The 26,754-nt window shown below is 23.1% G+C and overlaps 5 protein-coding genes across 16 annotated transcripts; 3 read left to right on the top strand and 2 right to left on the bottom strand.

The window, feature by feature from the left end:
• Window positions 1-841: 841 nt before the first annotated feature.
• Window positions 842-3,298, top strand: LOC107992714 (2',5'-phosphodiesterase 12). Of its 2 annotated transcripts, XM_017048754.3 has the most exons (7): window positions 842-974; window positions 1,120-1,863; window positions 1,938-2,077; window positions 2,168-2,457; window positions 2,547-2,699; window positions 2,804-2,924; window positions 3,018-3,298. In XM_017048754.3, exons 1-7 carry the CDS (start codon window positions 961-963, stop codon window positions 3,278-3,280), a joined length of 1,725 nt encoding a protein of 574 aa, XP_016904243.1. In that variant the 5' UTR covers window positions 842-960; the 3' UTR covers window positions 3,281-3,298. The 2 variants fall into 2 exon arrangements, with proteins under 2 accessions (XP_016904243.1, XP_016904233.1); XM_017048744.3 differs by having other exon boundaries at window positions 842-1,863.
• On the bottom strand, window positions 3,299-12,884 carry LOC107992722 (RNA-binding protein 39). 5 transcript variants are annotated; one of them, XM_017048784.3, is made up of 9 exons: window positions 12,734-12,884; window positions 12,578-12,651; window positions 10,156-10,220; window positions 8,369-8,686; window positions 7,307-7,514; window positions 6,971-7,237; window positions 6,704-6,879; window positions 6,432-6,602; window positions 3,299-5,266 (listed from the first exon to the last, which is right to left on the bottom strand). In XM_017048784.3, the coding sequence occupies exons 2-9, from the start codon at window positions 12,629-12,631 to the stop codon at window positions 4,969-4,971; spliced, it is 1,557 nt and encodes a 518-aa protein (XP_016904273.1). In that variant the 5' UTR covers window positions 12,632-12,651; window positions 12,734-12,884; the 3' UTR covers window positions 3,299-4,968. The 5 variants fall into 5 exon arrangements, with proteins under 5 accessions (XP_016904273.1, XP_061935335.1, XP_061935336.1 ...); XM_062079351.1 differs by having other exon boundaries at window positions 7,307-7,511; XM_062079352.1 differs by lacking the exon at window positions 12,734-12,884 and adding an exon at window positions 12,241-12,314 and having other exon boundaries at window positions 12,578-12,652.
• A 459-nt stretch (window positions 12,885-13,343) lies between these two features.
• Window positions 13,344-16,329, top strand: LOC107993406 (cytochrome c oxidase subunit 6B2). 6 transcript variants are annotated; one of them, XM_017049803.3, is made up of 3 exons: window positions 13,355-13,502; window positions 15,829-15,945; window positions 16,032-16,329. In XM_017049803.3, exons 2-3 carry the CDS (start codon window positions 15,836-15,838, stop codon window positions 16,198-16,200), a joined length of 279 nt encoding a protein of 92 aa, XP_016905292.1. In that variant the 5' UTR covers window positions 13,355-13,502; window positions 15,829-15,835; the 3' UTR covers window positions 16,201-16,329. The 6 variants fall into 6 exon arrangements, with proteins under 6 accessions (XP_028525731.1, XP_016905292.1, XP_016905299.1 ...); XM_017049810.3 differs by having other exon boundaries at window positions 13,411-13,502; window positions 15,826-15,945; XM_062079350.1 differs by having other exon boundaries at window positions 13,444-13,502; window positions 14,422-15,945.
• A 3,273-nt stretch (window positions 16,330-19,602) lies between these two features.
• On the top strand, window positions 19,603-23,438 carry LOC108003542 (probable ATP-dependent RNA helicase DDX43). Its single transcript, XM_062079342.1, has 11 exons — window positions 19,603-19,865; window positions 20,007-20,229; window positions 20,636-20,854; window positions 20,942-21,163; window positions 21,239-21,365; window positions 21,460-21,625; window positions 21,728-21,970; window positions 22,098-22,245; window positions 22,332-22,573; window positions 22,653-22,815; window positions 22,899-23,438. Exons 2-11 carry the CDS (start codon window positions 20,008-20,010, stop codon window positions 23,028-23,030), a joined length of 1,884 nt encoding a protein of 627 aa, XP_061935326.1. The 5' UTR covers window positions 19,603-19,865; window position 20,007; the 3' UTR covers window positions 23,031-23,438.
• A 393-nt stretch (window positions 23,439-23,831) lies between these two features.
• LOC108003537 (N-acetyltransferase ESCO1) lies at window positions 23,832-26,658 on the bottom strand. 2 transcript variants are annotated; one of them, XM_062079344.1, is made up of 6 exons: window positions 26,553-26,658; window positions 25,002-26,020; window positions 24,703-24,922; window positions 24,461-24,634; window positions 24,174-24,379; window positions 23,832-24,079 (listed from the first exon to the last, which is right to left on the bottom strand). In XM_062079344.1, exons 2-6 carry the CDS (start codon window positions 25,982-25,984, stop codon window positions 23,956-23,958), a joined length of 1,707 nt encoding a protein of 568 aa, XP_061935328.1. In that variant the 5' UTR covers window positions 25,985-26,020; window positions 26,553-26,658; the 3' UTR covers window positions 23,832-23,955. The 2 variants fall into 2 exon arrangements, with proteins under 2 accessions (XP_061935328.1, XP_061935327.1); XM_062079343.1 differs by having other exon boundaries at window positions 26,427-26,563.
• Between the last annotated feature and the right edge of the window lie 96 nt (window positions 26,659-26,754).

The raw sequence follows: 26,754 nt of genomic DNA, 5'->3' as shown, positions 1-26,754 counted from the left end.
AACTATGACAAGATGTCATTTTGGTAATATAATTGATCAATTTCACAATGTATAATGAAACGATACATAATATATAAATTTTAAATTTCTATTTAAAAATTGAAATATTCGAAAATAGATTATATTTTAAATAAGATTAGTACAATAATAATTTAGCTAAAGTAGTATATCAATAAATTATTATAAAATGTTATAGCAAATAGAAAAATTTAACTAAATATATAATAAAATATTAAACAATCTATATAAATTATCTATATATTGATCTATATATAAATCTATATATTGATTATTTTAATATAGTTATAAATAAAAAACTAATATATATATATATATATATTTATTACGGTACTTTAAAAATGCATTGATTCTTTAATTTTTATTATATCTTTATTTTTTTTCCATCATTAGCTTTCCTTGTTTATTTATTTGCTTTTGCACATATATAATCACACATAAGGTACAATTGAATATATTTTTAATATTTTAAAATTATAATATTTCCTAATTTTTAATATAAAAAACATAAATATTATTACAGATATATTCTAAACTAAGATTTTTTTTTTCTTCTAGAATGACAATCTCACAAAATATAATATATCTTGATATATGACAAGATAACATATCCATAATATATGTTTTAATAACATTAAGATATACTTCTATTAAATCTTATATCTTTTTATATTTTTATATATTTTTTATATATTTTTATATTTTTTTATGCATAATATTCTTTTTCTTTTGTTTTTTTTTCTAAAAATTTAAAAATTTTAATTTCTAGCTATATAATGTAATTAATTATCAATAATATTTATTATATAACTTGTATTAGTTTTAAAAGATGGCGTTTAGTAATTTCGAACACTATATTTCATTCCCGATGTAAAGAGTAGTTTGGTTATTGGTTTCACATTTTTCCAGTTTACGTATATATATATATATGTATATGTATATATGTATATATGTATGTATGTATATTTATACATTCATAGCTTTTTAAAAATTGTGTTAAAAAAATAGATAAAAATAATGTTTCTATAAAATGATAATCTTAATTCGTAATTTATATGTGAGATACGTAAGATACTTAACCTCTTTTTCATCATTTTCAAGAATACAACTTTTCGCAAGAAATTATACACAAGTAATAAGACAATTAAAAATGAATGAAGCTATTCTATTTCACGAAGAAGGAAGTAAACAATTTAAAATGACATTTCGTTATATTAATCCTGTTTTAAATGTCGATAGACAATTTAATTTTCAAAGACAAGTGGATGAATCTATAAATTATTTTATTCAAAGAATATATAAAAATATTCATACATATCTAATAAAAACAATTTATAAAAAACGAAAAAAACACAATGAAATTATACAAATAAATGATAATGAAATAAAATTTATAAAAAATCATTCTATCCTTAACGGTGATTTAACATGTAAATCAATTTTAGAAAATAGTGCAGACATAAAATTAGTGATTTTTGATACAGAATATGTATTGAAACAAAATGTACCTTATATTTTAAAAATAGAATTACCAATGAGTATTTTAGTTGGTTTTCCAATTTATCCTTCTAAATTTGAAGGGATAAATATAAATAAAGTAAATTCAATTTTTACTTGGTATAAAAAAGAAAACGAAAAATGGATACATGTGGGAGAAGGTTTCTTTTATTTTCCAACTATATCTGATGTAGGATGTCAATTAAAGATATCATGCATACCGAAAAATAATATGGAATATGGACCTCCGGTTGAAATTATATCAAATAATATCGTTCAAATTGGACCTGGTTTATGTCCTTTTGATATTAGACATGTTTTTACTAAAAATAAATTATGTAATAAAAAGTTAGTATTAATTCAATATATATTATTCATTTTATTATTAAGAATGTATCATATAATTGTTAACAAAATTTTAGTTTCAGAGTAACTTCATATAATATATTAGCAAATATATATTCAGAAACTTCTGTTTCCAAAGATACATTGTATCCATATTGTCCACATTATGCTTTATCTATGGATTATAGAAAATTACTAATTCTTAAAGAACTAATAGGTATTTTTTTTTTTTTTTAACTTTTTGAAGTATAATAAATATTGTATTATACAAATTAAATAATATATTTTGGATATTTTGAATTTATAGGATATAACAGTGACATAATATGTCTTCAAGAAGTAGATGCTAAAATTTATAAAAATGATTTACAAGTGTTATTAACTACATTAAATTATAATAGTGTATATAATTTAAAAAATGATTTAAGAGAAGGTCTTGCTATATTTTATAATGAGGAAAAATTTGATAAATTATCTCATAATTATAGTGTTATTTCTCAAGATATAAATAATTTAAATGAATTTAACACTGTTTGGTCACAAATTCAGAATGTTAATACAAAAGAAACATTTTTAAACAGAAATACAATTATTCAGGTATCTAAATAAGATTATTAATTCTTTTATTATATGATATAATATAATATTTCAATATAATTAATTACAATATACATGATATATTACAGTTAATAGTACTTCGATCTAAAGAAAATAATGAAATCTTAATTGTTGGTAATACACATTTATATTTTCGATTAAAAGCAGATCATATACGCTTATTACAAGCTTATTATGGTTTATTATATTTACATACATTTTCTAAAAAAATAAAAAAAGAGGTATTTATAGAAAATTTTAATAAATTAAAAATTGTGAAATGTTTAATATAAATTTACTATTAAAAATATAATATTATTTTTAATTATATATAAAAAATTTACAGAATCCTGAATGCAATGTCAGTATTTTATATTGCGGTGATTTTAATAGTACACCACAAAGTGCAGTTTACCAATTAATGACCCAAAATTATGTAAATGATGATCATAGTGATTGGATATCGGGTCAGTTTTATTTTTTTTTATATATAACAATTTCTATAATTTATATAAAAATGTATAAAAATGAATAAACATATTTTTTATTTATCATTATAGATCCTCAAGAACATGTGCAAAATATATCTATTAAACATGATTTAAACTTGGCTAGTGCATGTGGTATTCCAGAATATACAAATTATACTGCTACCTTTTCTGGTTGTTTAGATTATATATTTTATCAAACAGATTATTTGGCAGTTGAACAAGTTATACCAATGCCAAGTAAACAAGAACTTAGTATATATGAAGGTCTTCCATCTATAGTATCTCCAAGTGATCATATAGCATTATGTGTTGACTTAAAATGGTTAAAATAAAAATATATATCATCAAAATTGACATTTATATATTTATTTAAAAAATGTATGTTTTCACATTTTTATCACTTTTTTCTAAGGGATTTAATCTAATTATATATAATTCAAAATATATTATTTTTAATTATTATTAATTTATTAAATAATAATTTCAACTTTATATAGAATTTTTATAAAACATACATACAATAAAATTATTTTTCTATGTTTTTCAAAATAGTATTTGTAATCTAAATTATTAAATACATAATTAGCAAATAGTTAAAAAATAATCTTTATATTCTATTTTAAAATAAAAAATGAAAATCTTAATTATGCTACAATTTACTTAAAGTATGTAAATGAATAAATGTTGTCGAAGAAATATTGTTTGCGCATTTACATTTATATTCTAGAAAGTCCTCACATCCATATTGTATTATCACATTAATTTTTTAATTTATAATTACGAAAGTATACATTCACATTTTAATATGAAGTTGCAATAGTATATTATCATATATGAAGGAACAGTGATAATTTACAAAATTTTTTACACAATTATTGTAATAATTTTTTTTTTTAGTTAATAAAGATCTGCAGGAATAAAAGAAATATGATTCGATAAAATCGATTAATGCATATGTTCTCATTGTCTTATTATATATATTAACTATTCATTCTTAATAAAGAGTTTTTATAAATATATTTTTTTAAATTTTATATTAAAAAATTTGCTCATCAAATTATTCCATAAATAATAAAGGTCATACATGTATATTGTTATGTATATATATAAAAAACCAACGTATAAATTAGTATATCTTAAATTTTAATTTTGTATTTTTTTTAAATTAAACATTATATTTATCATTATTATATTTAATAAAATATATTTATTAATTTTTCATTCATTGTCTGCAGATCTCTTTTTTTAAGAAAAGAATTTTCTATTTACTTCATATATATCTATTATCTTCTAAAGAAAGAATTTCTGCTGTGTACTTTCCAACAATCATGAAGTTGTAAAGAAAAGTTTATTTTATATGTATGTATGCATGTATGTGTATATATGTGTACACACACATATACGCACACACACATATTATCATCTTCAACATATATTGAGAATTACTATCTATTAATCGTTTTACTTTATTCATAATTCATTTATAATTTGCTTTCATTTAAAAAGTAAAACAATGCTTTTATTTTACAAGTTAAGCGTCAAAAATTATTCAGTTTATTAATTATTACAGGTAATAATAAAAAATAATTAAATATTTGCTGCATATACTTAAATAAAACAAGTCATTTGATTTTGCTGCACTGAATCTATTGAAATATGAATCGATACACTAGTAGATATACATAAATATTTTTTAATAATTGAATTATATTAATAAATAACTGTTCAAAAGATAATTTTGTTTCTATATTCTAATAAAATGTTTAGAAATATATTAAAAATAATTTTTCAGCTTGTATTAATTGGTCAAGATATTTAATAATAGAAAATTTTTATAAAACAAAAAAATAATTATCTTCTATATGAAAATTTTATGCAGATGCATCGCTGTTATTTTGTAACACCTGTATAATTTGAAACGACACTTAACGATTTTGTTATAGTAACAAAAATTATTTTTGTAAAAATGTAATACTATATGAATTTACATATTTGTAATTGGCATTTGCACTGTTTAAGATCACATTCCCCTTCGCGGAGCGCTCGGAACCAATAACTGTAAAGCGGTCATCGCATCCGGAAACAGCGAATGATAATTTACAACTGGCACATAAGCGGCTGTAATTACTCGGCCAGCAAACCATCTACCATGTAATGAGTTGACAGCTGCAACTGCTGTTCCTATTGACGGACACTTAACATAAACGTTACCCTGAGGAGAGGCTTGGTCCACATATACATGTAATACACCACCGTGTTTATTACATTCTTCGATAACATCATCACGAATTTCTTTTGCCCAATTTGGATTTGTTTCACTGAAATAAAAATTTATTTTGTTAAAGTTTAATATTTTCACAACTATTAAGCATTATTTAATTATTTAACAAAATGTTATGTTATCATTTCTTAACATACATATAACAATACGTATGAAATCTTTTTAAGATAACATAGTTTATTTAGCATATTCATTCCCTCCAGTAGAATGAAAATAATTACTACTGGGTCTACAGATATGCCCCTATCTTTTAATACTTAGAATACTAAGCAGTGTAATTTCTCTTACAATTGAATATTTTGCAATAATTTTTTTATAAATTTCTTTTTATGTTTTATAATTTAAATAATATAATAATTTTGTTTTAAAATTTTTTATAATTATTAATATAAAATATTTAATTATATATTTAATAAATATATTAAATTATATATTTAATAAAATTGCTAAATATTAATTTATACTTTTATATTAAAAATTTTATATATTCAGAATGATTTAAATTTAAAAATAATTTAGTTTTAATTCAGTTTAATTAAATTTAAAAATAATTTAGTTTTAAATATGAATCTAGTGACGCCACTTAGAATTCTAAGTTAAATTGTTTATTTCTAATTAATTCCTAATTAACTTAAGTCTAATTAAACTAATTTTAATTATATTAATACTAAGTTAAAAAAATATTGTTATCATTTTTAAATATACATATAATATGATATATGTATGACATTTTATTTTAGATAACATAATTTATTTAGCATATTCAATCCCCTCAATGGAAAGAGAAGTAATTACCACTGGGCCTATAAATATGCTCTAATCGTTTAATCCTTAGAATATCAAACTTGCATTCCCACAATTAAATATTTTACTTTTTTCTGTAAAATTTATATTAAATATTTTAATATTTAAAAATATTTACATTTTACATTTAAAATTGATCAATATTTATTTTAATATAATAATATTTTAAATATTTTGGATATATTCAAAATGTTAAATTTTATAAAAATTTATGATACTCTTCACTTTGAAATCTAAGGATTAAAAAATGTTATTATTTCTAACATATATAACAATATATATGAAACTTTTTTATAATTTATTCCATTGCATGAAAATAAAATTAACTAATTAGATCTAGAGTCTTGTCTCTAAAATCTCTACTTATGTCTATTTATCTTAACAAAAATAATACTTACTTCTGAGGATCGAACATATTCGATAACATAAAACACTGTGTTGCTATAGGAGGAGCAACTTGTGGAGGTGGTTGTGGCGTCGACATAACTGGAGCCATATTCAATGCATTTGCAGCTGCTGGAGGAATTTCAAGTCCTGTTCCTTCTGCTAACTTAAACATTAGCTGTAATCTAAATATTTTTAAATATTGATTATATGTGATTATATATGATTAAATATTGATTATGTGAACTTGATTAATTTTTATAAAAAAAAATTAATTTTATTGTACCTTCCAGTAGCACCAAGTTCGATACCACTTCGATCTAATTCATCTGTATCCAGAAGAGAAGGACCTTGTATTAAATCTGTACGTTCTGTAACATTACCAACTTTCATAGGTCTTCCAGCAAGTTCAAAACCATTTAATTGTTCCAAAGCTTTCTTTGCATCATCGGCATTTCTAAACTATAATAAAAATAAATATATTTTAATAAACACATGAATATATTGAATTTAATAATAGTATAGATATATATATATATATATATATATGTACAGTCAAAAATCCATAGCCTTTGCTCCGTCCAGTTTCGGGATCCATAATTAACTGAATATTGTCAATTTTTCCAAATGGCTCGAAAATACCACGAAGCATATCTTCTGTGATATTAAAATGTAGAGATCCAACATATAATCTCATAGGTCCGGTTTGTCCTTTTGGCATTAGATTTGGCATGGAATTACCCATACGATTTTTCTCGGCTTGAGTGTGTTGTACTACTATAGGAACACCAAGAAGCTTTTGACCTGATAAACCAAGTGCCTATGAAAAAAGAAAATTTAATAATTAATAATAAACTTAATATTAAATATAAATTATATTTCAACTTACCAATGTAACACTTTCAGGATCTTTGAATTCCACATATGCTATACCTTTAAATCTTCTTGTCTTATTACATGTTATAAGTCGGACATCTTGAACTTTCCCAACACTGGAAAAGAATTCTTCCAAATCTCGAGCACGTATGCGCTGACTTAGTTGCATACAGAAAACAGTTCGGGCATCTCGTTCCTCTGGTGTTAACTCATCATTTCTGCTAAAATAAATATAAAATATAAAAATTAAAAATATATTAATATTTTTAAAATTTATTTATTATATTATACAAAATTATTTATAGAATGATACTCTTGAAATTGTTGTGGATACAGATTAATGTTTAGATTATGTTCATTGACATCTTTATGTTATTTTTGAAATTGATATAACTATATTGTTTTTTGTTGATTTTACTTTTTTCAAGAATTGATATTTATAATATGACTTGAACTGTCATCAAACAAATGAATATAAATTTCCGAATTGTTTTTATGTTTTGCGAATGTGAATACAAAGTGAATGTGATGTATTTCAATCTTGAATTTGAATCTGTATCTAGAATTGAATTTATTCAAAAAGAAAAATGTTAACACTTTTAAGACCTTCTGTCTGTCTTATTCTTGGATCCTTTTGCACCCATTGTATCAAGAGAAGATGAACAGAAATCCAATGTACAAAAGTGTTCTGTGAATTTTCTTGAGATTTGAAGTTGAAGTTGAAAGTTTTAGCAGATGTATTACTAGGCTTAATCTGATGAATTATTAACAATATTCGTTTCATTAAGCCCAAGATTTATGGCACGGCCTTCGCTATTGAGCCCTGAAATTGATTTATGACTCTAGAACTATATGCATACCTGGCTAATTAAAATTACCCATTTGAACCCTTAACGAATAAAAATTAAAAAAAATGGATTTTCTCAAAAATAGCGATGTTGTTGTTGATCGTGTCATAAATTTGCCTTGGCGTGATATATAATTCTTAATAGAATTTTTTATGTTAAAATTTTCTACTTTAGAATGAATTATTCTTATATCATCTTATATATTCAATAAAATCGCTCGGACTTACATGCCAAGAGGACTGACACCTTTTCCAAATGGTAATCTTGCTCTAGGAAGTGTAATTGGTGTGAGAGATCGTTTTCTTCTTCTGTCTCGATCTCGATCTCTATCCCGACGATCCCTATCTCTGTCACTATTGTCTCTGTCTCTATCGCGGTCTCTCCGATCTCTTGATCTTGATCTACGTCGACGATCACGATCGCGATCGCGATCTCTATCCCTATCACGATCTCTTTCTCTGTCTCTATCTCGATCGCGATCGCGACGATCTTTCTCTCGACGATCTCGTGATCGAGAACGGGAACGAGAACGATGCTTGCTCTTTCTATAAAGAAAAAAATACATAAATTAAATTAAATTTTTTTTAATAAAATTTATATAAGTAGATTATAATTTATAATATATATGCTTATTTAAATATATAATAAATGAATTTTGATTATTTTAAGTTTACTTTGTATAATGTAATATTTTAAATCGTAGAATTTAACTTACTAATCCGAACCCTTAGTAATAAGGAAATTTATTCAAAATTTTTATCAGTTTATACTTTCTATATAATTTGATAAATAAATAATGAAGAAACAAAGAAGTATATACAGCTAATATTAATAATTATTTATTAAATGATATAATTAAGGTACGCATTTAATAAAAATAAATTAAACAACATATAAGAATAATTAATAACATTATATTAAATAAATATTATTTCATATTTTAATAACCTTTCCTATTTTGTTTATTATTGTGTTTTTCTTGGTTACATTTTCAATTTTTAACAGAATCTGTATTACAGATATTCTTCCTAAACACTTACCATCTTCAGGTCTAACCTTTGGAATTATGAAAATAACCAGCATTTACACTAATTGTATGGGGTCTATAACAAAGAGAATATAACTTCAAACAGCTATATGTACGTACCAAATGACTATAGTTTGAAATATTCATAGACAATTGAATATATTTCAATCTATAAGGCTAAAGGTTCAGACAAAGTAGTTCATTTATAAAAATTTAAGATTTTTGTATTGTAAAAATCATTCTACATAAGAGAATTGAATCAGAATTTAATTTTAAAATATTATAAAAAATCATATTTTTTAACTAGAAACACTTTATATTTAAAACGATCCTTAACAAAAGTTTAATTTATTTAAAACAAAAACTTAAAAAAATCCAATCCACTTTTTTTAAATTTTTTTTATAATTTTTCTTAAAATTTTTCTTATTTTTTAGAAAGAGTATTATTTAAAATATATATAATAGTATATGATAATATTCCATATAAAAAAATCAACATTATATAAAAAAAATAAAATAAAATAATCAAAACTTAATTTATTTTTTTTATATTTATCATTTTCATTTAAATTACAATATTCTCTGAATAACTAATTTTGAAATTCATTTACTTATTATTTCTTAATCAAATTAATCAAAATTTATCAAAATTTTTTTATATTTTGTATATTAAAAAAAAATCAAATTAATATATAAAAATCTAATAGAAATAATAAAAAACATTCAAAATTGACATACATAAACAATTAGCAATAAATCAAAACAATAAATTTAAGCACATTAAATTATCATTTTATTAAATTATTTTTATAAATGATGAATATTATTTGTACTAATTTATAAAGAAAAAAAGAAGATAAAATTAATTTTAGAATCAATCAAAAATTTTTATGTAGAAATTACTATATATTTTTGAATCATGTAATGGATACAATGTTCATAAACACAAATCATTTATATTAATTATAATAGTTAAAATATATTTACCCAGATGATTTACGGCTAGACCCATTTTCCTTGGATGATTTGTCTTTGGTTGAGGAGTCCTGCTCCTACGAACAGCAAACAGTTGAATGCCATGCCAGCCAGCCGATGTGGCAGGGACGCGCGAACAAGGGGACAAAAAGCAAATCATAGAACGTTAGTAAATTTTATAAAGATAAACTGTGTACATATTGTACAATTTAAATTTTAACAGTAGTTTCAAAATAAAATATATCAATAATGAATTGTTCTGTCTTCTGTTAATTTAAAAAAATTTTTTAATTTTGTAACCATGTAGATAACTCTCCATTGAACACTGTTATCGAAGATCTATTTGCTGCTGGACGATGGTGCACTCTCGTGCTCTTTCTCTTTTTCCAGGTTGATTATATTGGTCTGAGGGGGCTGAGATGAGGACACAGAGAAGAGAGAAGAGAGAAGAGAAAAAGAGAGAGATAGAGAGAGAGATAGAGAGAGAGAGAAAGAGAGAGAGAAACAGACAGAGAGAGACAGACAGAGACGGGGCGAGCATAGTGTTGCGACGCCTCGCATACACCTGGCTCAAACTTACCAATCGTTTTATCGGGTTTTAGGAAAGCATTGCAATCTTGGGTTGAGCATGCCTTGGTCTTTAAACTACCAATGGCCAACCACACATCCTTTTTCTTCTGTAAAAGAGAGCCCTCATCAAAGACAGTACGTTTTTAATGTAACACGAGATGTGAACCCTAATTGCTAACCTATAGCCCCTGAATGTATAATTGATTTGAATTATCTCATAATAGGAATAAAACGATCAACGATCATTTGCAGCTTCCAGTAGATATATCACAAGATGATTTAGCTGTATAGAGAAAATGTTTCACATAATTAAAAGCGAACATACACATGGTATATGGCATTAATACAATGAAATGATGATAATGGTGTTACATGTATATGTTACTGATGTTCTTTCAATCTATCATTAATAAAACCGATCCCCTAAATTTGTCAATCTCCCATAATTTTAACCATAATTTTAAAACATTTTCTCATTTGAATCATATACTTTATTCCTGCTTGCCAATTTACCATGCATTTTTGTTTATGAAATATTAATAATGTACTTTCAAATTTGAAATAAAATACATTATATTGACAAAAAATGATAAGCATTATAAAATAACATTCTATATATTACCATTCTTAATTTATAATATAGTTAAAAATAAAAGTCCATTTTATGAATAAAAAAAGTAGATTTTAATAATTTTAATATTATATGTAATATATTTAATACTATTTTTTAATATATATTTTACATGTTAAAAAATATTTAAATATTCACTTTTAATTTGCCAAATAAATTATATCTGATTATATTCCTATTTATAAAAAATGTGGAACTTTTAATGAAAATTATATTTTATTTCTTATATTATGTAGATATTGCAGTTTAAAATATTACAAATACTTATATTAATTAAAATATAATTCTTCATTACCTATTATCAATTATTCATAATTAATTATATTAATATATAATTCTATACAAAAGGAGAATCAGCATATAATTACAAGAAAGATGTATTAATAAATTTCCTATGAATTGAAAGAAAACAAAACTAATGTGGGAGTGCTAGAGATTTTGAAATCCGACAAATACCTTTATTGTTCCACCTAACAATGCAAAAAAATATAGTAGAAATCAATAGGAATTATGCCCTTCTATCGCAAAAGATATTATAGACAATGATTCTATTGATTCTACATACAAAAGGTATTCGATACTTATACAAACCAGTTAATTCATTTTTCCACACATAATAAAAATTAATAGAATAGCATGGCACATGGCAGAACAGCACCTAATATATCCATCTTTCATATTTATTTTCTTCTTTTCTTTTTATATAAATTAATAAAGAATATTCATTTTGCATATCTTTTGTCTCTTTATAATTGTGATATGGTGGCAATAGCAATTCTATCTACGTCGTAAATAATAAACGTTACGATTTTGAAAAAGAAATTAAAAAAAATCAGAAATAAATAAAGAAAAAAGAATTAAGTAAAAATGATGTTAGTGATGGCTTTTCTTAATACCTCGTATTTCAAGTGCATTCTAGGAACTCGCTGCCGAACATCCTACGAGCGCGAGGGTACATGTTACGTACCATCTATAAGTACAGAAAACGGAGGTATTGATCAATAGTCGGTATGAGACAAGGACGTACTTTGTTCTACATGTATATACGGAAAGGAAAGGACGATTCATTTTTCTCGATCGCAATACAAAAGAACATATCTAAAACGGTACGCACCGTATTGGATTCTTGTGCATCGAGATTAGGTAAACTTTATAGGATAAAAAAAAAATCAGGATCTCGAAGGAGCAAACCGAGACACACAGAATAAGAGAAAAAAAAAAATTAAGCCTTACCCCCTTCTTATATGGCGCCTCCAGCATTGCCTCGACATCCAAATCCTCCGCCATTGCGCGAGTCGGAGAGCTTTCTGAAATACCACGCATTAGCACTCGATAATCCAAAATACGGTGGACGAAATGAAAACTCTATGAAGATATTATATAACGTACAGACTAACGAACGCTCGTGTATACAATTTAAATGTTTCACAATTACTAAAAATGCAAGATCGATAACAAACGTGACTGAACAAGAACGCAATTATATGCGATGATGACGAAAAGAAAATGGAAGACCGGATATGAATACTCGAATCAAATATCATCTTTACTTAGTAGATTTATTTTCTATCCGGTTTTCAAATTCTCATCTATAATTTTCGAATATCCAAAAGTTTTTTATTAATATTTTATTAATTTTTATTAATAATTTATATAAATTAATATTATTAATTATTTCATAATTATTAGCAATTGTAAATATTTTTAAATAATACTATTTCTTAAGAAAAGTATTATGAATATTACTATAAATAAATAAAATTTAACAACAAATATATCTTTTATATTATAAATGGATATTATTTGTAATATAATTTGTAAAAATTTTCATAATATATTTACTTTAATTAATTATGATATAATATGTACATAAATATACAAATACATAAAATTCATAAAATTCATTTATAATATCTAAATTTTTTTTTATATAATTAATATTAATTTGATATTTCTTGTTTTAATAAAAGATTTCATAAAAAAATCATACAATTAAATTTTGAGCGAACTCTGTCGGAGAAACATAGAAATATATTCTTTACTCTTACAAATCTTCTCAAAATCAGATTTAACTATGCTTAGACATACATGTATGACGTAACAGTTTGGCGCAGTTTGCCTAGTGGCCATTTTGTTTTCAATCGCACGGCTGACTAAGGTATTTTATATAAAGATATTTCGTGTAATTATAAGCTATTTAGGTAACTGTAATATCGTCAATGTCATATTTAAGAAAGTTCTTATAGAAACTTTACTTATATTTTTATGGAAATTAATTTATATAATAATTGAAGATCATATTTAATTATGGATAAAGGTTTTCTATCAAATTCTATGTCCTTTATCTTTTTATGCTTCTTTGTTTTCTTTTTATTGCTTATGTCGGTGAAAATTTTAAAATATTTTAATACATCATGAATAAAAAAAATAATGAAGCTAATTTTACTAATTTTTTTCACTACAATATCAAAATAAAAAATACATGTTACATTTAATTATAAATCAATGTTAAATTTTTTGAAATTTTCGATTTATCTTTGAAAATATATTCTATATTAATTTTTGACATATCAAATATATAATTCATATATCTTTCAGAATTTTAATATAGGCATTATTACAGATTTAAATTATACAATGCAACTAATTTAAATTCTAATCTCATAAATGAGAATATTATAAACATTATAACAAAATATAAAAATTTTAGAATTATATAACAATATAAAATTATTTTATAAAAAAATAGGTTATTTATTAGAAATTAGTATTTGTAATAAAATATTAAAATATATTTAAATAAGAATACAATCAAAGCTAGATTTTTTATAATATATTTTATAATATAATAAATGATTAGATAAAATTTAATTCAATAATTCAAGCATAACTGAAGATAAAACTTTAATAGCTTTGATTGAATTTTATTTATGTTAATGGCAATTAAAATACATTTTGTTCTCTCGCTATAAGTCTGCTTGTCTCTTGCAAACGCGTACATTAAATACCAATCAGATAAAGGCTTGGTAAGAAGAAATGGACAGTGTACTTATAGAAGGCAGTTTCTATCCTTATAGGTGTCCATCTATCCATTCAGCCTGGTGAGAGAGGCACACAAGCGCAACAATGGATTCAAAGCGGCATGAACGCAGTTCCAAGTCCAATACAGATTCACCACCAGCTCCGCCTTCGCCTCCTATGTATAGTGCAAGTTATACAACATATGATGGGTACAAAAATAGAATGTCATCACGTCGTTCACCTTCACCTTCGGACTATAGAAGCAGTAGAACATCCCGAAATGATTCGCCACAGGACAGGCGTAGGAGAAGACGCAGTACTTCAAAATCTCCACCAAGTAGATCACATAGACGATCTCGTTCTCCTGATAGAGATAAAGATCGAGATAGAGATAGAGATCGATCACGAAAATATTCTAGAAGAGATAGATCAAGATCTAGATCAAGAGGAAGATCACGTTCTAGAGATAGGAGACGTAGTCGTAGTCGTAATAGAAGTAAAGATAGACATAGAGGCAGAGAAAGCCGTAGATATCATAGAGCACCATCATATGAATCGGATATTGCTGAAGATAATACAGAAACAACTATATCTCATCCTGTTGTTCCTCCACAATCTAATGCTTTTAAAAATGATGGTAGCTTTATGGAAATGTTTAAAAAAATGCAGGAACAAATGCAACCTGCACAAAAACCAATGACTTCTGTTTTGGAAGAGAAGACTGTTATTCCTCCACCTTTAATGGTAGGAAAGAGGCGAGGAGGCAGAATTTTAAAAACTGGAATGGTTGCTAAGCCAAAGACTGAACAAACTGTTGAACAACCTAAGGATGCCTGGTCACTCTATATGGCTGAAGTGAAAAAATACAGAGAAGTTTGTTGTCAGGAAGAAGACAACACAAGACCATTGGTTAAATAGCTGATTTTAGTTCTATTTCCTATTTTGTTACTTTGTTTTATCTACAATGAATGTGCTTTCAAAAGATGCTGTGTTTTTTTAATTAAATTATGGTTGCATTTAAATATAGAAGAACAGCTATCAACCAAGTTTAAATAAGACATCTACTTATACTAAAATTATTTAAGTTTGAGAAAGCTTTGAAGTACATCTATTCATTATTTAACAAAAAAAATCTCTGTAAAAACATATACAAGCAAAATTTTTTCTTTTTTTCAATTATTAGATAGAATGTACAGTATATATTAATGAGAAATTATAGATATATATATATAGTATCAAATTATTAAATATTTCAACTTAAAAAATATTATTAATATAATATGGACTGCAAGTGAAGAAGTAATTAATGTTTGTGATAGTGTATTAAGTGATGCAAGAGACAAAAGGACTAGAGCGAGAGACAAACATGTAAAGAGTTTGCCTTGTGGGAAAAAGGGAGGGTGACTGTTTGTAGCGCTTTCAATAAATATAATAGATTAAATAACTTGTAACTTGTTAAGCAGCATCAATATGGTTAAATATACAGAACTTGGAAATGCGACATCAATAACTCCCTCCATCGAATTGAAACCAAACACAGCACCATATGATCCAAGATTTCCAAATCAAAACCAGACAAGGTAAACAAAGAACAAATTGATATTATATTTCAATATTTATAAACATTCAATACTATGTTATTTATTTCTGTTTATTTTAAATGCAGATATTGTTATACTAGTTTTTTGGATTTTCACCGTTGCAAAAAACGACATAATGAAGAGTATGAAGCATGTCAATATTTCAAAAAAGTATATAATGCAATGTGCCCAAATGCTTGGATAGAAAAATGGCATGAACAGATTGAAAACGGAGTGTTTCCAGGAAATATATAATACAAGAGGCATCAAATTATAACTGCCTCTATAGTGATATTGTTTACATAATAACAGGATTTTACAATTTTAAAATATCAAATAATTCCTGTTTGTAAAATAATATTTAATAAATTGATCATAGTTTAATTCTTATTTAGTTTTATTAATTAATATTTTTTTATTTTATTGCAACTGTTAAATACAAATAGAAATTTAAATATTACATTTTATTATTAAATTTGTAAAAATGTAAATTAATATTTCTAATCCCTATCCTCAGCATAGAAAATAAATATATAATGAAGATCTATATAATTTTAGAAACCATAAATTTTATAGAATAATGAAATAGGAACTTTTATTACGGTACATTATCCTTTAACGGTACATTATCCTTTAACGGTATATTTTGTTTACCGTGATTAGAAGAATAAAAATTTGAAAATTTCAATAGATGTAATGTCTTTCTTTTTCTATTTTACCTTTTAAATAAAAGTTAATAAAATTAGATACAATTCTTTCATATACAAGGCACGTTTATGAAGTAAGAAAGAACAAATGAAATGTAAATGTGTATAAAGAAATATTAACATTATTATTTTTAAAATTTTAATATTGTTAAAAATATTATAAAATTTGTATATAAGACAATTTTCATTCAAGAGATTTTGAAAGTAGTAGTCGTGATTCGCATGATATCATTATTTGATGTTATATGTAATGTTGCAATTATATGAATTGGATCACGGCTATTGCTTTTAAAACTTCTAATAAGAGAATGATTCTGTAAAAAAAGATTTATATATAATATAGATAAAATATAAAATTTTTATTTGTCATTAACTAACACATTAATTAAACTTCGTAGATATATTTTATTATTTATAAAAAAAAAGATATAAATATCATACTTTAGAAAATACATTTATTTCTATTAATATTTTACTAATTTCTATTAATAAGTGAATAAAATAAGTGAATATATCGATCACGGAAGAATCTATTTATATCACGGAAGAATGAATTTTAAAATAAATAGTATCAATGAAACTGTTATGTATAATTTTAATAAAAAGCCATAAATAATACTCTAAATAAATTTAAACAAATTTTTTTAAAAAGATTTTAATCTAAAATTTAAAAGATTTTTATAATTTCAATTTATATTAAAAAATATCGCTATTTAATGATGTATTATTTATTTCATTATTTATAAAATCAGAAACAAAATCTCGTCTATATTATATATATATATATATATATATATATATATATATATATATATATATATTATAATTTATATTATTTACTTTTTTTTCATTATCTGAGGTAGTTTAAATAAATCTTTCCTTTCCCTTTTCTTCCTATAATAATTTGAAAATTTCAATAGATTAAATGGTTTTCTTCTTTTTCATCTTTTATAAAGGATAACAAAATCAGGTATAATTCTTTTGTATATAATATAGACAAAGTTCATTTATAAAATAGAAAATCGGAATAGTAAGTGAAACGCAAATGTATACAGAAATATTAAAAATTTCATTAACATTATTATTTTTAAAAATTTAATATTATTAATATAAAAAAATTCATATACAAAATAATTCTCTTGCAAGAAGCATTATTCGAAAGCAATAATCATAATATTATTATTTGATGTCACTATGTATAATATTATGTGAATTGGATCCTGATTATTATTTTTAAAGCCTTTAATAAAAGAATGGTCCTATAAAATGTAGAATTTTTATTTCTCATTAACTAAACACATTAATTAAACTTTGTAGATATATTTTATTATTTATAAAAATATATATATATATAAAGATACAAATATCACATTCTAGAAAATATTTTTATATTTCTATTAAAATATTTCTATTAAAATAAATAAATATGTGATAAAATATATCGATCATGAAAAAATTTATATGAAATATTAATCAAATAGTATAAATGAATTGAACTGCTACAATTTTAATGAAAAACTGTAAATAATATTCTAAAAGTTTAAACAAGTTTAAACAAATTTTTTAATAAAAGATTTTAATTTAAAATTTAAGAGATTTTTATAAATTCAGATATTTATATTAAAAGATACCGCTACTTAATGTATTATCTGTTTCGTTGTTCATAAAATCGTAAATAAAACTTTGTCTGTGTAAGACTATATACACGTTATTATAATTTATATTATTTATTACCTGTGGTAGAAATTGTTTAAATAAGTCTTTCCTTTCCCTTCTCTTTTGTTCCTATAATAATTTGAAAATTTCAATAGATTTAATGGTTTTCTTCTTTTCCATCTTTTGTAAAGGATAATAAAATCAGGTATAATTCTTTTGTATATAAATAAGTTCGTTTATAAAATAGGAAAACGGAATAGTAAGTGAAACGCAAATGTGTATAGAAATATTAAAAATGTTACTAACGTTATTATTTTTAAAAAAGTTTAACACTATTAATATAAAAAAATTCATATATGAAATAATTTTCTAGCAAGAAGCATTATTCGAAAGCAATAGTCATAATTTGCATCATATTTGATGTTATTATGTATAATATTATGTGAATTGTATCCCGATTATTGCTTTTAAAACCTGTATAAAAGAATGATTCTATAAAATATAGAATTTTTATTTCTCATTAATTAAAAATATTAACTAAATTTCGTAGATATTAAAAAAAATACAAATATCGTACTTTAGAAAATACTTTTATATTTTAATTAAAATAAATAAGCATGTAATAAAATATATCGATCACGAAAGAATTTACATGAATTATAAAATAAATAATATAAATGAATTGATCTGCTAAACATAATTTTAATAAAAGATTATAAATATTTTACAATATTATAATAATATATTAAATAATAAATAAACTTTTTAAATAAAAGACTTTTAATTTAAAATTTAAGAGACTTTTATATAAGTTTATAAATTCAGATATTTATAATAATAAATGACGCTAATATTGTATCATCAATTTTATTGATTATACAATCAATTAAACAAAATCTCATATAAAGTTATATACACATTACTATAGTTTATTTTATTTACTACATATTGTACTACATTGTATTGTTACTACATTACCTGAATTAGAAATTATTTAAATATATAAATAAGATTTTTCTTTTCTTCTCCTTTCTTTTTCTTTTCCATCTTTTTCCATTCCATCTCTTCTTTTCATCCCTTTCTTGATAATACAATACAAATGAAACACCCGTTATTCTCCCTACTTTCATTTCTAAGCTCTGCCAGACTAATACTTTCTCCCACTCTTTCAATCATGCATGTGGCAAATTCAAAAGGATTTGAAGAATAGAAGAGTGGGGGAGCAATGTTGCACATGCAAGAGGCGATGATTCGCTCGACTGAGTCACGTGGTATAATATTATTTCCCCACTCTCTTACTCTTCTACAGATATTTATTAACCGACGAACATCGTCCACACTTAGTTAATAGCTAGAGTAGAGTAGCAGTGACGGTTCTGCTTGCAACTCCTCTAGCTGTTTCAGGAAAATTTTTTTCCGAAAACGGTTGAAGTTGTAAACGTTTAGTGATTTATGTAGTTTAGTAGTGGTTAGAATCGCCATTTCAATCGTCACGAGTGTTTTTTTAGAAGTTGTTGATTTAGATTTTTGATCTTCAAGAATCAATAGTGTATAAAGGTATTACAACTTTAAGAAAAATACACTTATAGTTTTCATTACAATATATCTTAATTTTCTTATAATTTTATTTTTTAATTTTACATTTATATAATTCTAAAAATCAAATAAAAATATATTTTGCATGTGCGTTATTTGTAGAATGGAATTCCAAAATTATACAAAAACTCATTCAAAACATAGCAATGGAAATAATTTTAAAAATTATAGAACTGGTAAAAAAGAACATTATTCAAATTTTGTTTCAACTAATTCCAATCAAAAGTTTGTAATACAAGTTAATACTGAAAAAATTGGAAAATTAATTGGAAAAAGTGGTAGTAACATAAGAGAATTACAAGATAAAACAAAAACTAAAATTCATGTAAGTATTAATTAAATATTATAAATTTTATTTTTATAAAGAAAATATTTAATTATATTTTAGAATAACATTTAAATAACAGATATATATAATAAAAGACAATATTTAAATAACAAATATTTTGTTATAGCATATAATTTTTCATAGTTTTTCATATTTTGTATTTTGATTAATAGGAATTATATTTATTAAATTATTATTTATTTCAATATTATTTCAATATATGTATAGTACATATTTTAATATATGATATTATGTATTATTATACATTAAAATAAAAAATAGAAATGATATTTATCTTTTAAATTATTTTGAAATCTATATATTAAAATATATTTATAATAATAAAATATGAAAAATCAAAATTTAATTCATTATATATAAAAAACAAATAATTATATCATAGGTTGACAGATCTACTGGTAGTAGTACTACTTCAGTTACAATCATTGGGACCAAAGAAGCACAAAAACAGGCTAAAATATTAATCGAAGAAAGCTTAAAAGATGTTCCTATAGAACAAAAAGAAATAAAACCTATATTTTCTATAGAAAAACAACAAGATGAAACCAAACCGAAGATTGATTTTCGCAACTTTGACTGGACAGCAGCAAGTAAAGAATGTGTAAGTTAATTAAAAAATAATAAAAAAATAAAAAATGTAAAATAAATTTATATATATATATTATTTATAAATTTTTTTGTTAATTAGGATGAATATCAAAAAGAAAAATGGTCAAAGTTTCCACCAATTATTAAAAACTTTTATAAGGAGCATCCAACAGTTACAGCTATGACGAAGGAACAGGTGGCTCATATTAGAAAAACAAATAATAATATAGAAGTTAAACATGTGTTTGAAGAAAAAGGAAATAATAATGTAGACCTCTTAAAAATACCCAATCCCATTGAAACATTTGAACAAGCATTTGAGGTAAATTTATCTATTGATCTAAATTATTAATCTATATATTTAAATGAATAAAAAAAATATATTTAAATATTATAGGTATATCCTGAAATACTCGATGAAATTAAAAAACAAAAATTTGTTAAACCAAGTCCAATTCAATCACAGGCATGGCCGATTCTCCTTAGTGGTAGAGATCTTATTGGAATAGCGCAAACTGGCACAGGTATATTAATAAATGATAATATTGCCTAATCTGTAAAAAATAAATTATTTTATTAATATTTACAATAATATACATTATTAATATACATTTACAGGAAAAACCTTGGCATTTTTACTTCCTGCATTAATTCATATCGAAGGTCAACAAACACCTAGAGTTGAAAGAAAAGGACCAAATGTCCTTATTATGGCACCAACTAGAGAATTAGCATTACAAATTGAAAAAGAAGTAAATAAATATTCCTATCATGGTATAAAAGCGTAAGTAAAATTATAATATATTTTAAAATTATTTTAAAATTATATATGTAATTATAATTATAAATGTATTTTTATAAATATATTATTAATATATTATTAAAGGGTTTGTTTATATGGAGGTGGAAGTCGCAAAAAACAAGTAAATGTAGTGACCGAAGGTGTAGAAATCGTTATAGCAACACCTGGAAGATTAAATGATCTTGTAGAGGCAAAAATCTTAAATATTAGCTCAATTACATATTTGGTATTAGACGAAGCAGATCGTATGCTCGATATGGGATTTGAACCTCAAATTAGAAAAACTTTATTAGACATTAGACCTGATAGACAAACAGTAATGACAAGGTAAATAAAATTTTGTATTAAAACAAAATTAAAAAAATATTATTTATATATCATAACCAATATAATATTATAATACCATAAGCAATATGTATGTGTAATAATATTAAATAATACATTTGTATTTTAGTGCGACATGGCCTCAAGGTGTTAGACGCTTAGCTCAATCATATATGAAACATCCAATTCAAGTATTTGTAGGATCTCTTGATCTAGCTACAGTGCATACTGTTATGCAAAAAGTTTATATTGTTGACGAAGAAGAGAAAACTGATATGGTACAAAATTTTATTATCAAATGAAAAATACTTTCAATGTTTTAAAATATAAAATTGTGAATAACATTCTTTTCTTGTTTTAACAGATGTACGAGTTTTTTCGTAAAATGACCCCGAATGATAAAGTTATTATATTTTTTGGAAAGAAGACTAAAGTTGATGATGTAGCAAGTGACTTAGCTTTACAAAGTGTTAATTGTCAAAGCATACACGGGGGAAGAGAACAATCAGATCGTGAACAAGCATTAGAAGATCTAAAAACTGGTGAAGTACAAATTTTATTAGCCACAGATGTTGCCAGTAGAGGCATCGATATCGAAGACATTACGTATGTTTAATTTTATATATTTTAGAATTTTAATCAAACTTAAATTAACTTAAATTTTAATCAAATAAATTTATTTTAGACATGTATTAAATTATGACTTTCCGAGAGATATAGAAGAATACGTTCATCGAGTCGGTCGTACTGGTCGTGCAGGACGTAGCGGGGAAAGTATTACCTTCATGACCAGGAAAGATTGGACACACGCAAAGGATTTAATTAATATTTTAGAAGAAGCAAACCAAGTATGTTTTAATATATTTATATATTTATATTGATTCAACTTTTATATATGTATATATTTATATATGTATTTTTATTTATACAGGAAGTACCTGAAGAGTTATATCAAATGGCTGAGCGTCACAAAGCATGGAAAGGAAAGCGAGCGAATGATAAACACTTTGAACGAGTAGATAAATATGATTATAACCGTTCGTCAAGAAACAGAAGATGGTAGTTCCTGTTTATATTATATTATTTATAAGTATATATTTCTGACAATTCTTAAATTAATCATCATTATAAAAATTATTTTTCATACAATTATATACAAATCGAATCTTTTCCTCAAAAGTATTAATCAGTATTACTATTATTATAATATTGTAGTGTAATATCGAAAAAAGTATTTGCCTTTGATAATACTATAATATTATAATGATCGCATTCGATAAAAAATTATTCTGTATCATAAGTAAAATTAGTATTTTTTCCTTTTTATATTTTATTTTTTATATAGTAAATGTATTCAATTAGAATTCATTATTATTTTCTAAGTAATTTTTAAGTAATTTTATAAGAAATGTTACCGTTAATTGTTTATATTTTGGATATAAACTGAATAAAAATATAACTTATATAAAAATTGTGTGATATTATTTTTTATTTTTTTTTTTTACAAACATTTGATGTAATAAAATATTTAAAAAAGAAATGCGTACAAAATAAAAATACATAAAGTATTAAAATTAAGAAACTAATCTTTTTTATTTGTATTTGTACTATAAAAATAATAAATTATGTATTTAAGTTAAATAATAAGTAAAATATTTGAATTTGCATAGTAATAAAATATTAAAATAAATAAAAATATTTCATAATAAAAATAGTAATATTACTATAACTATAATATTTAAAATTTTATTTAGAAATAAATAAATAAAATAAAATTTTAATAAATTTTTAAATAAACATAGTAAAAAAAATTTAAATTAATTATTTGATTAACGTAAACTAAGTAAAACAATAAAAAAAAATGTTCTCTGTAAATATAAAATATATTGATAATAATTTCCACAATATATATTTTTTGTACACAAATTATTATAAATTTAGCTATGTATTATTATTATAAATTTTGAACTTTTTATTAATATCAAATTTTAACTATATACTTTGAAATTTCGTGTTTTGGTATATTTTTCAGCAAATATTTTTCCACTTGGAGTTGGAATTGAAAATGCTATATCATCTATAGACATAACATAACCGAAATAAAAATTAGCTCTGAAATAATTAAAAAAATTATTAATTATTAATATTTTAATATATAATTATAGAAACAATTTTTAAATTATTTTTAAGTAATATAGATATTTACCTTAATATATCAACCAATTTAGTAGCTATACCTTGTTTACGATGACTTAAATCAGTCCATACAACATTTATACCACATTTAGCAGGACTACTTTCTGCCGTACAACAATCTAATTCTAATAATTCAGGTATCATGCGATATGCAGTTGTTATATGTTCTGCGACTAGCACTCCTATGATGAGTTTATCTCTTATATATAAATAAACCTAAATAAGTAATTGTATTAGAATTTTATTAAAAAGAAAATTTCTAATAAAATTGCTTTATCTTGTATTTTTTGCTATTACTTTTTTTTGTTCATAATCTGATAATTTTGTGTCACCTAATCCTAAATCTCTGTCTACATATACTAAAACTTCATTCACTTTCTTCCAATATAATTTTGAGTCACCTGGTTCTATTAAGATTATTCGACTTGATGTAAGAGGATCTTCTATAACTACACGTTCCGTTTTCCAACCCTAAATTTTCAAAATAAAATATCCAAAATATTATTTAAATAAGCTATGTATATATAATTTATGCATACCGGAAATTTTAAACTTTTCTTATTGTTATGACAGTTTAAATGAGCATTTTCATCTTCTGGATCTCCTATTTGATACACAATACCACATTCTATACATTGTGTTGCTCCAAAATTTTTTTGTCCAACATCCAGTTGATATTGATTATCACAACCATTTAATTTCATAGATAATTGCCAATTTGTGTTTTCTTTTCCATTATTTAATTTTTTATTAATTTCACTAAAATTGATATAATTATAAGAAATGATTTAGAAATTAATTAAATATTTTAAATAAAATTTTTAAATATTTTGCTTACTTAAATTCTTTATTAGCAGAATATCCTTTATTAAATAATGGATAATATTTTTGTTCTGTATTTTCATTATTATCTAAAGGAATATTCTTCAGAACTGTTGGTATACTAATATCTTTGATATTTGTAGTTAATGTCATATTACTTTCACTTGTTGGTGACATTGTGACATTATTTAATACTGATTTTAATGGTGAAACATGTTCAAGTCTTTCATTAGTTAATACTTCCATTGTATCATAATCATCATCAGCCCAATCATTTTCTAAAATTTTTAATATATTAGCTACTTTATCTTTTTCTATTGTAGTTTCTAATTCTGGCTCATCTACTGATAAATCAGTTGCATCAAAAGAAATGTCTACAAGTTTTTGCCGTTTATGAGATTGACTTTCATTCTTTTGATTTAATACCATTTTACCATTTGATTCAATTTTTAATTTTACATTATTACTTATAGTTACTATAGGTGAAGAACTTTTTTTTGACGATTTTTTAATTTTGAAAAAGCGTTTATTAAGATCAATTTCTGGTGATGTATTAGTTACTATCTCTGATTCTGGTATTTTAATTTTTTGTGATAAATTTTTTTGTATATTGCTTGATATATCATTAATCTCTATGTTATTATTATATTTTGTACTAGTTAAATTTGTTTTTGGTTTTGGTTTTTTGATACCATGTGATACACCAGCATTGATACCTCCTATGGAATGTCTTTTAATATATTTCCTATGATAAGGCACACGTCTTATATGATATTCTTGACGTTTTTCTTTTGGTATTTCAGGACTGATCTTATAAATTTTTGTCTCAGAGTAATTATAAAAATTTTTAGTACTCAATGTTACATTTTTCAGTTTTGATTCACAATTTTTATCTTGAAATAAAGCTGTTCTAACTTTTGATATTAAATGATTTGTATCAGTTTTTAATAATTTTGTAGGTGTATTTTCTAATTTATCCAAAGCACATTTCTTTGACATCTTTTCTTTCTTTTCGGGTGAAAATTGTTTTTGATTCTATTGATTAAAAAAGACAAAAATTTATTAAAATCATTAAAATGAAAAAATTTTTCTTTATTTTGATTTATTATTATTTAAATTATTATTTAATTATTATTTAAATGAATAAACCGTTTTGATTTTAGAATTAAAGATATTATAATTATAATGGAAAAAAAACTATAAAAGAACATAATATTTTCAAATTCATATTATACTTAAAACAATATAATATCGATATATTTATTATATTTATTATTGATAAAAACGAATGAAATATATTTTGAAGAATATAATGAACAAATAAAATAACCTAAAGAAACATAAAGAATCATTCGATATTAAAAATAATAGATATAAAAATATTTCTTTCTATTTATATCTTTTTTTTTTAATTTTTCAGTAGTTAATTAATGTTTGTTACCATTAGATTTCTTTATTTTTCTATAATAACTATAAATAATAATAAAATTTATTATAAAACAATATAACACATTCATATAACAAATGACAATTCAAAACCGCTAGACTTTCTGATTCTTTACTTTACCTTGCTTTCGCGCTTTTTTACTTTTACCTGAAACTATATATGTAAGTGATTGGAAACACTATGTAAAAAATGAAAGATGAAAAAAAGTGAAAGAGCAAGATGAATATAAACTAATTACATATATACATATTTAAAAATAATATATTTTATAAATTAATTTTTAAATTTTTGGTATAGATATAAAAAAAATTAAAAATAAATA

Source organism: Apis cerana, linkage group LG9 (genome assembly GCF_029169275.1).
Source record: "Apis cerana isolate GH-2021 linkage group LG9, AcerK_1.0, whole genome shotgun sequence".
Taxonomy (NCBI): Eukaryota; Metazoa; Arthropoda; class Insecta; order Hymenoptera; family Apidae; genus Apis; species Apis cerana.
Note: the sequence above shows the minus strand (reverse complement) of the source record. Positions and strands in the feature narration are given on the sequence as shown.

Bases quoted from the DNA above. Each gene is read 5' to 3' on its own strand.
- LOC107992714 (XM_017048744.3), top strand. From the start codon at position 1,049: ATGATAATCTTAATTCGTAATTTATATGTGAGATACGTAAGATACTTA. The intron at 2,700-2,803 runs GTATTTATAGAA...AAAAATTTACAG, and splicing joins CTAAAAAAATAAAAAAAGAG to AATCCTGAATGCAATGTCAG. The intron at 2,925-3,017 runs GTCAGTTTTATT...TTATCATTATAG, and splicing joins TCATAGTGATTGGATATCGG to ATCCTCAAGAACATGTGCAA.
- LOC107992722 (XM_017048767.3), bottom strand. From the start codon at position 12,667: ATGCGTGGTATTTCAGAAAGCTCTCCGACTCGCGCAATGGCGGAGGAT. The intron at 7,515-8,368 runs GTAAGTCCGAGC...TATTTATTTTAG, and splicing joins GGTGTCAGTCCTCTTGGCAT to CAGAAATGATGAGTTAACAC. The intron at 7,238-7,306 runs GTAAGTTGAAAT...CTTTTTTCATAG, and splicing joins ATCCTGAAAGTGTTACATTG to GCACTTGGTTTATCAGGTCA.
- LOC107993406 (XM_028669930.2), top strand. From the start codon at position 14,471: ATGGATTCAAAGCGGCATGAACGCAGTTCCAAGTCCAATACAGATTCA.
- LOC108003542 (XM_062079342.1), top strand. From the start codon at position 20,008: ATGGAATTCCAAAATTATACAAAAACTCATTCAAAACATAGCAATGGA. The intron at 21,626-21,727 runs GTAAGTAAAATT...ATATTATTAAAG, and splicing joins TCCTATCATGGTATAAAAGC to GGTTTGTTTATATGGAGGTG. The intron at 21,971-22,097 runs GTAAATAAAATT...TTTGTATTTTAG, and splicing joins AGACAAACAGTAATGACAAG to TGCGACATGGCCTCAAGGTG.
- LOC108003537 (XM_062079343.1), bottom strand. The intron at 24,923-25,001 runs GTAAGCAAAATA...TATCAATTTTAG, and splicing joins TCTGCTAATAAAGAATTTAA to TGAAATTAATAAAAAATTAA. The intron at 24,380-24,460 runs GTAATAGCAAAA...TTACTTATTTAG, and splicing joins CAGATTATGAACAAAAAAAA to GTTTATTTATATATAAGAGA.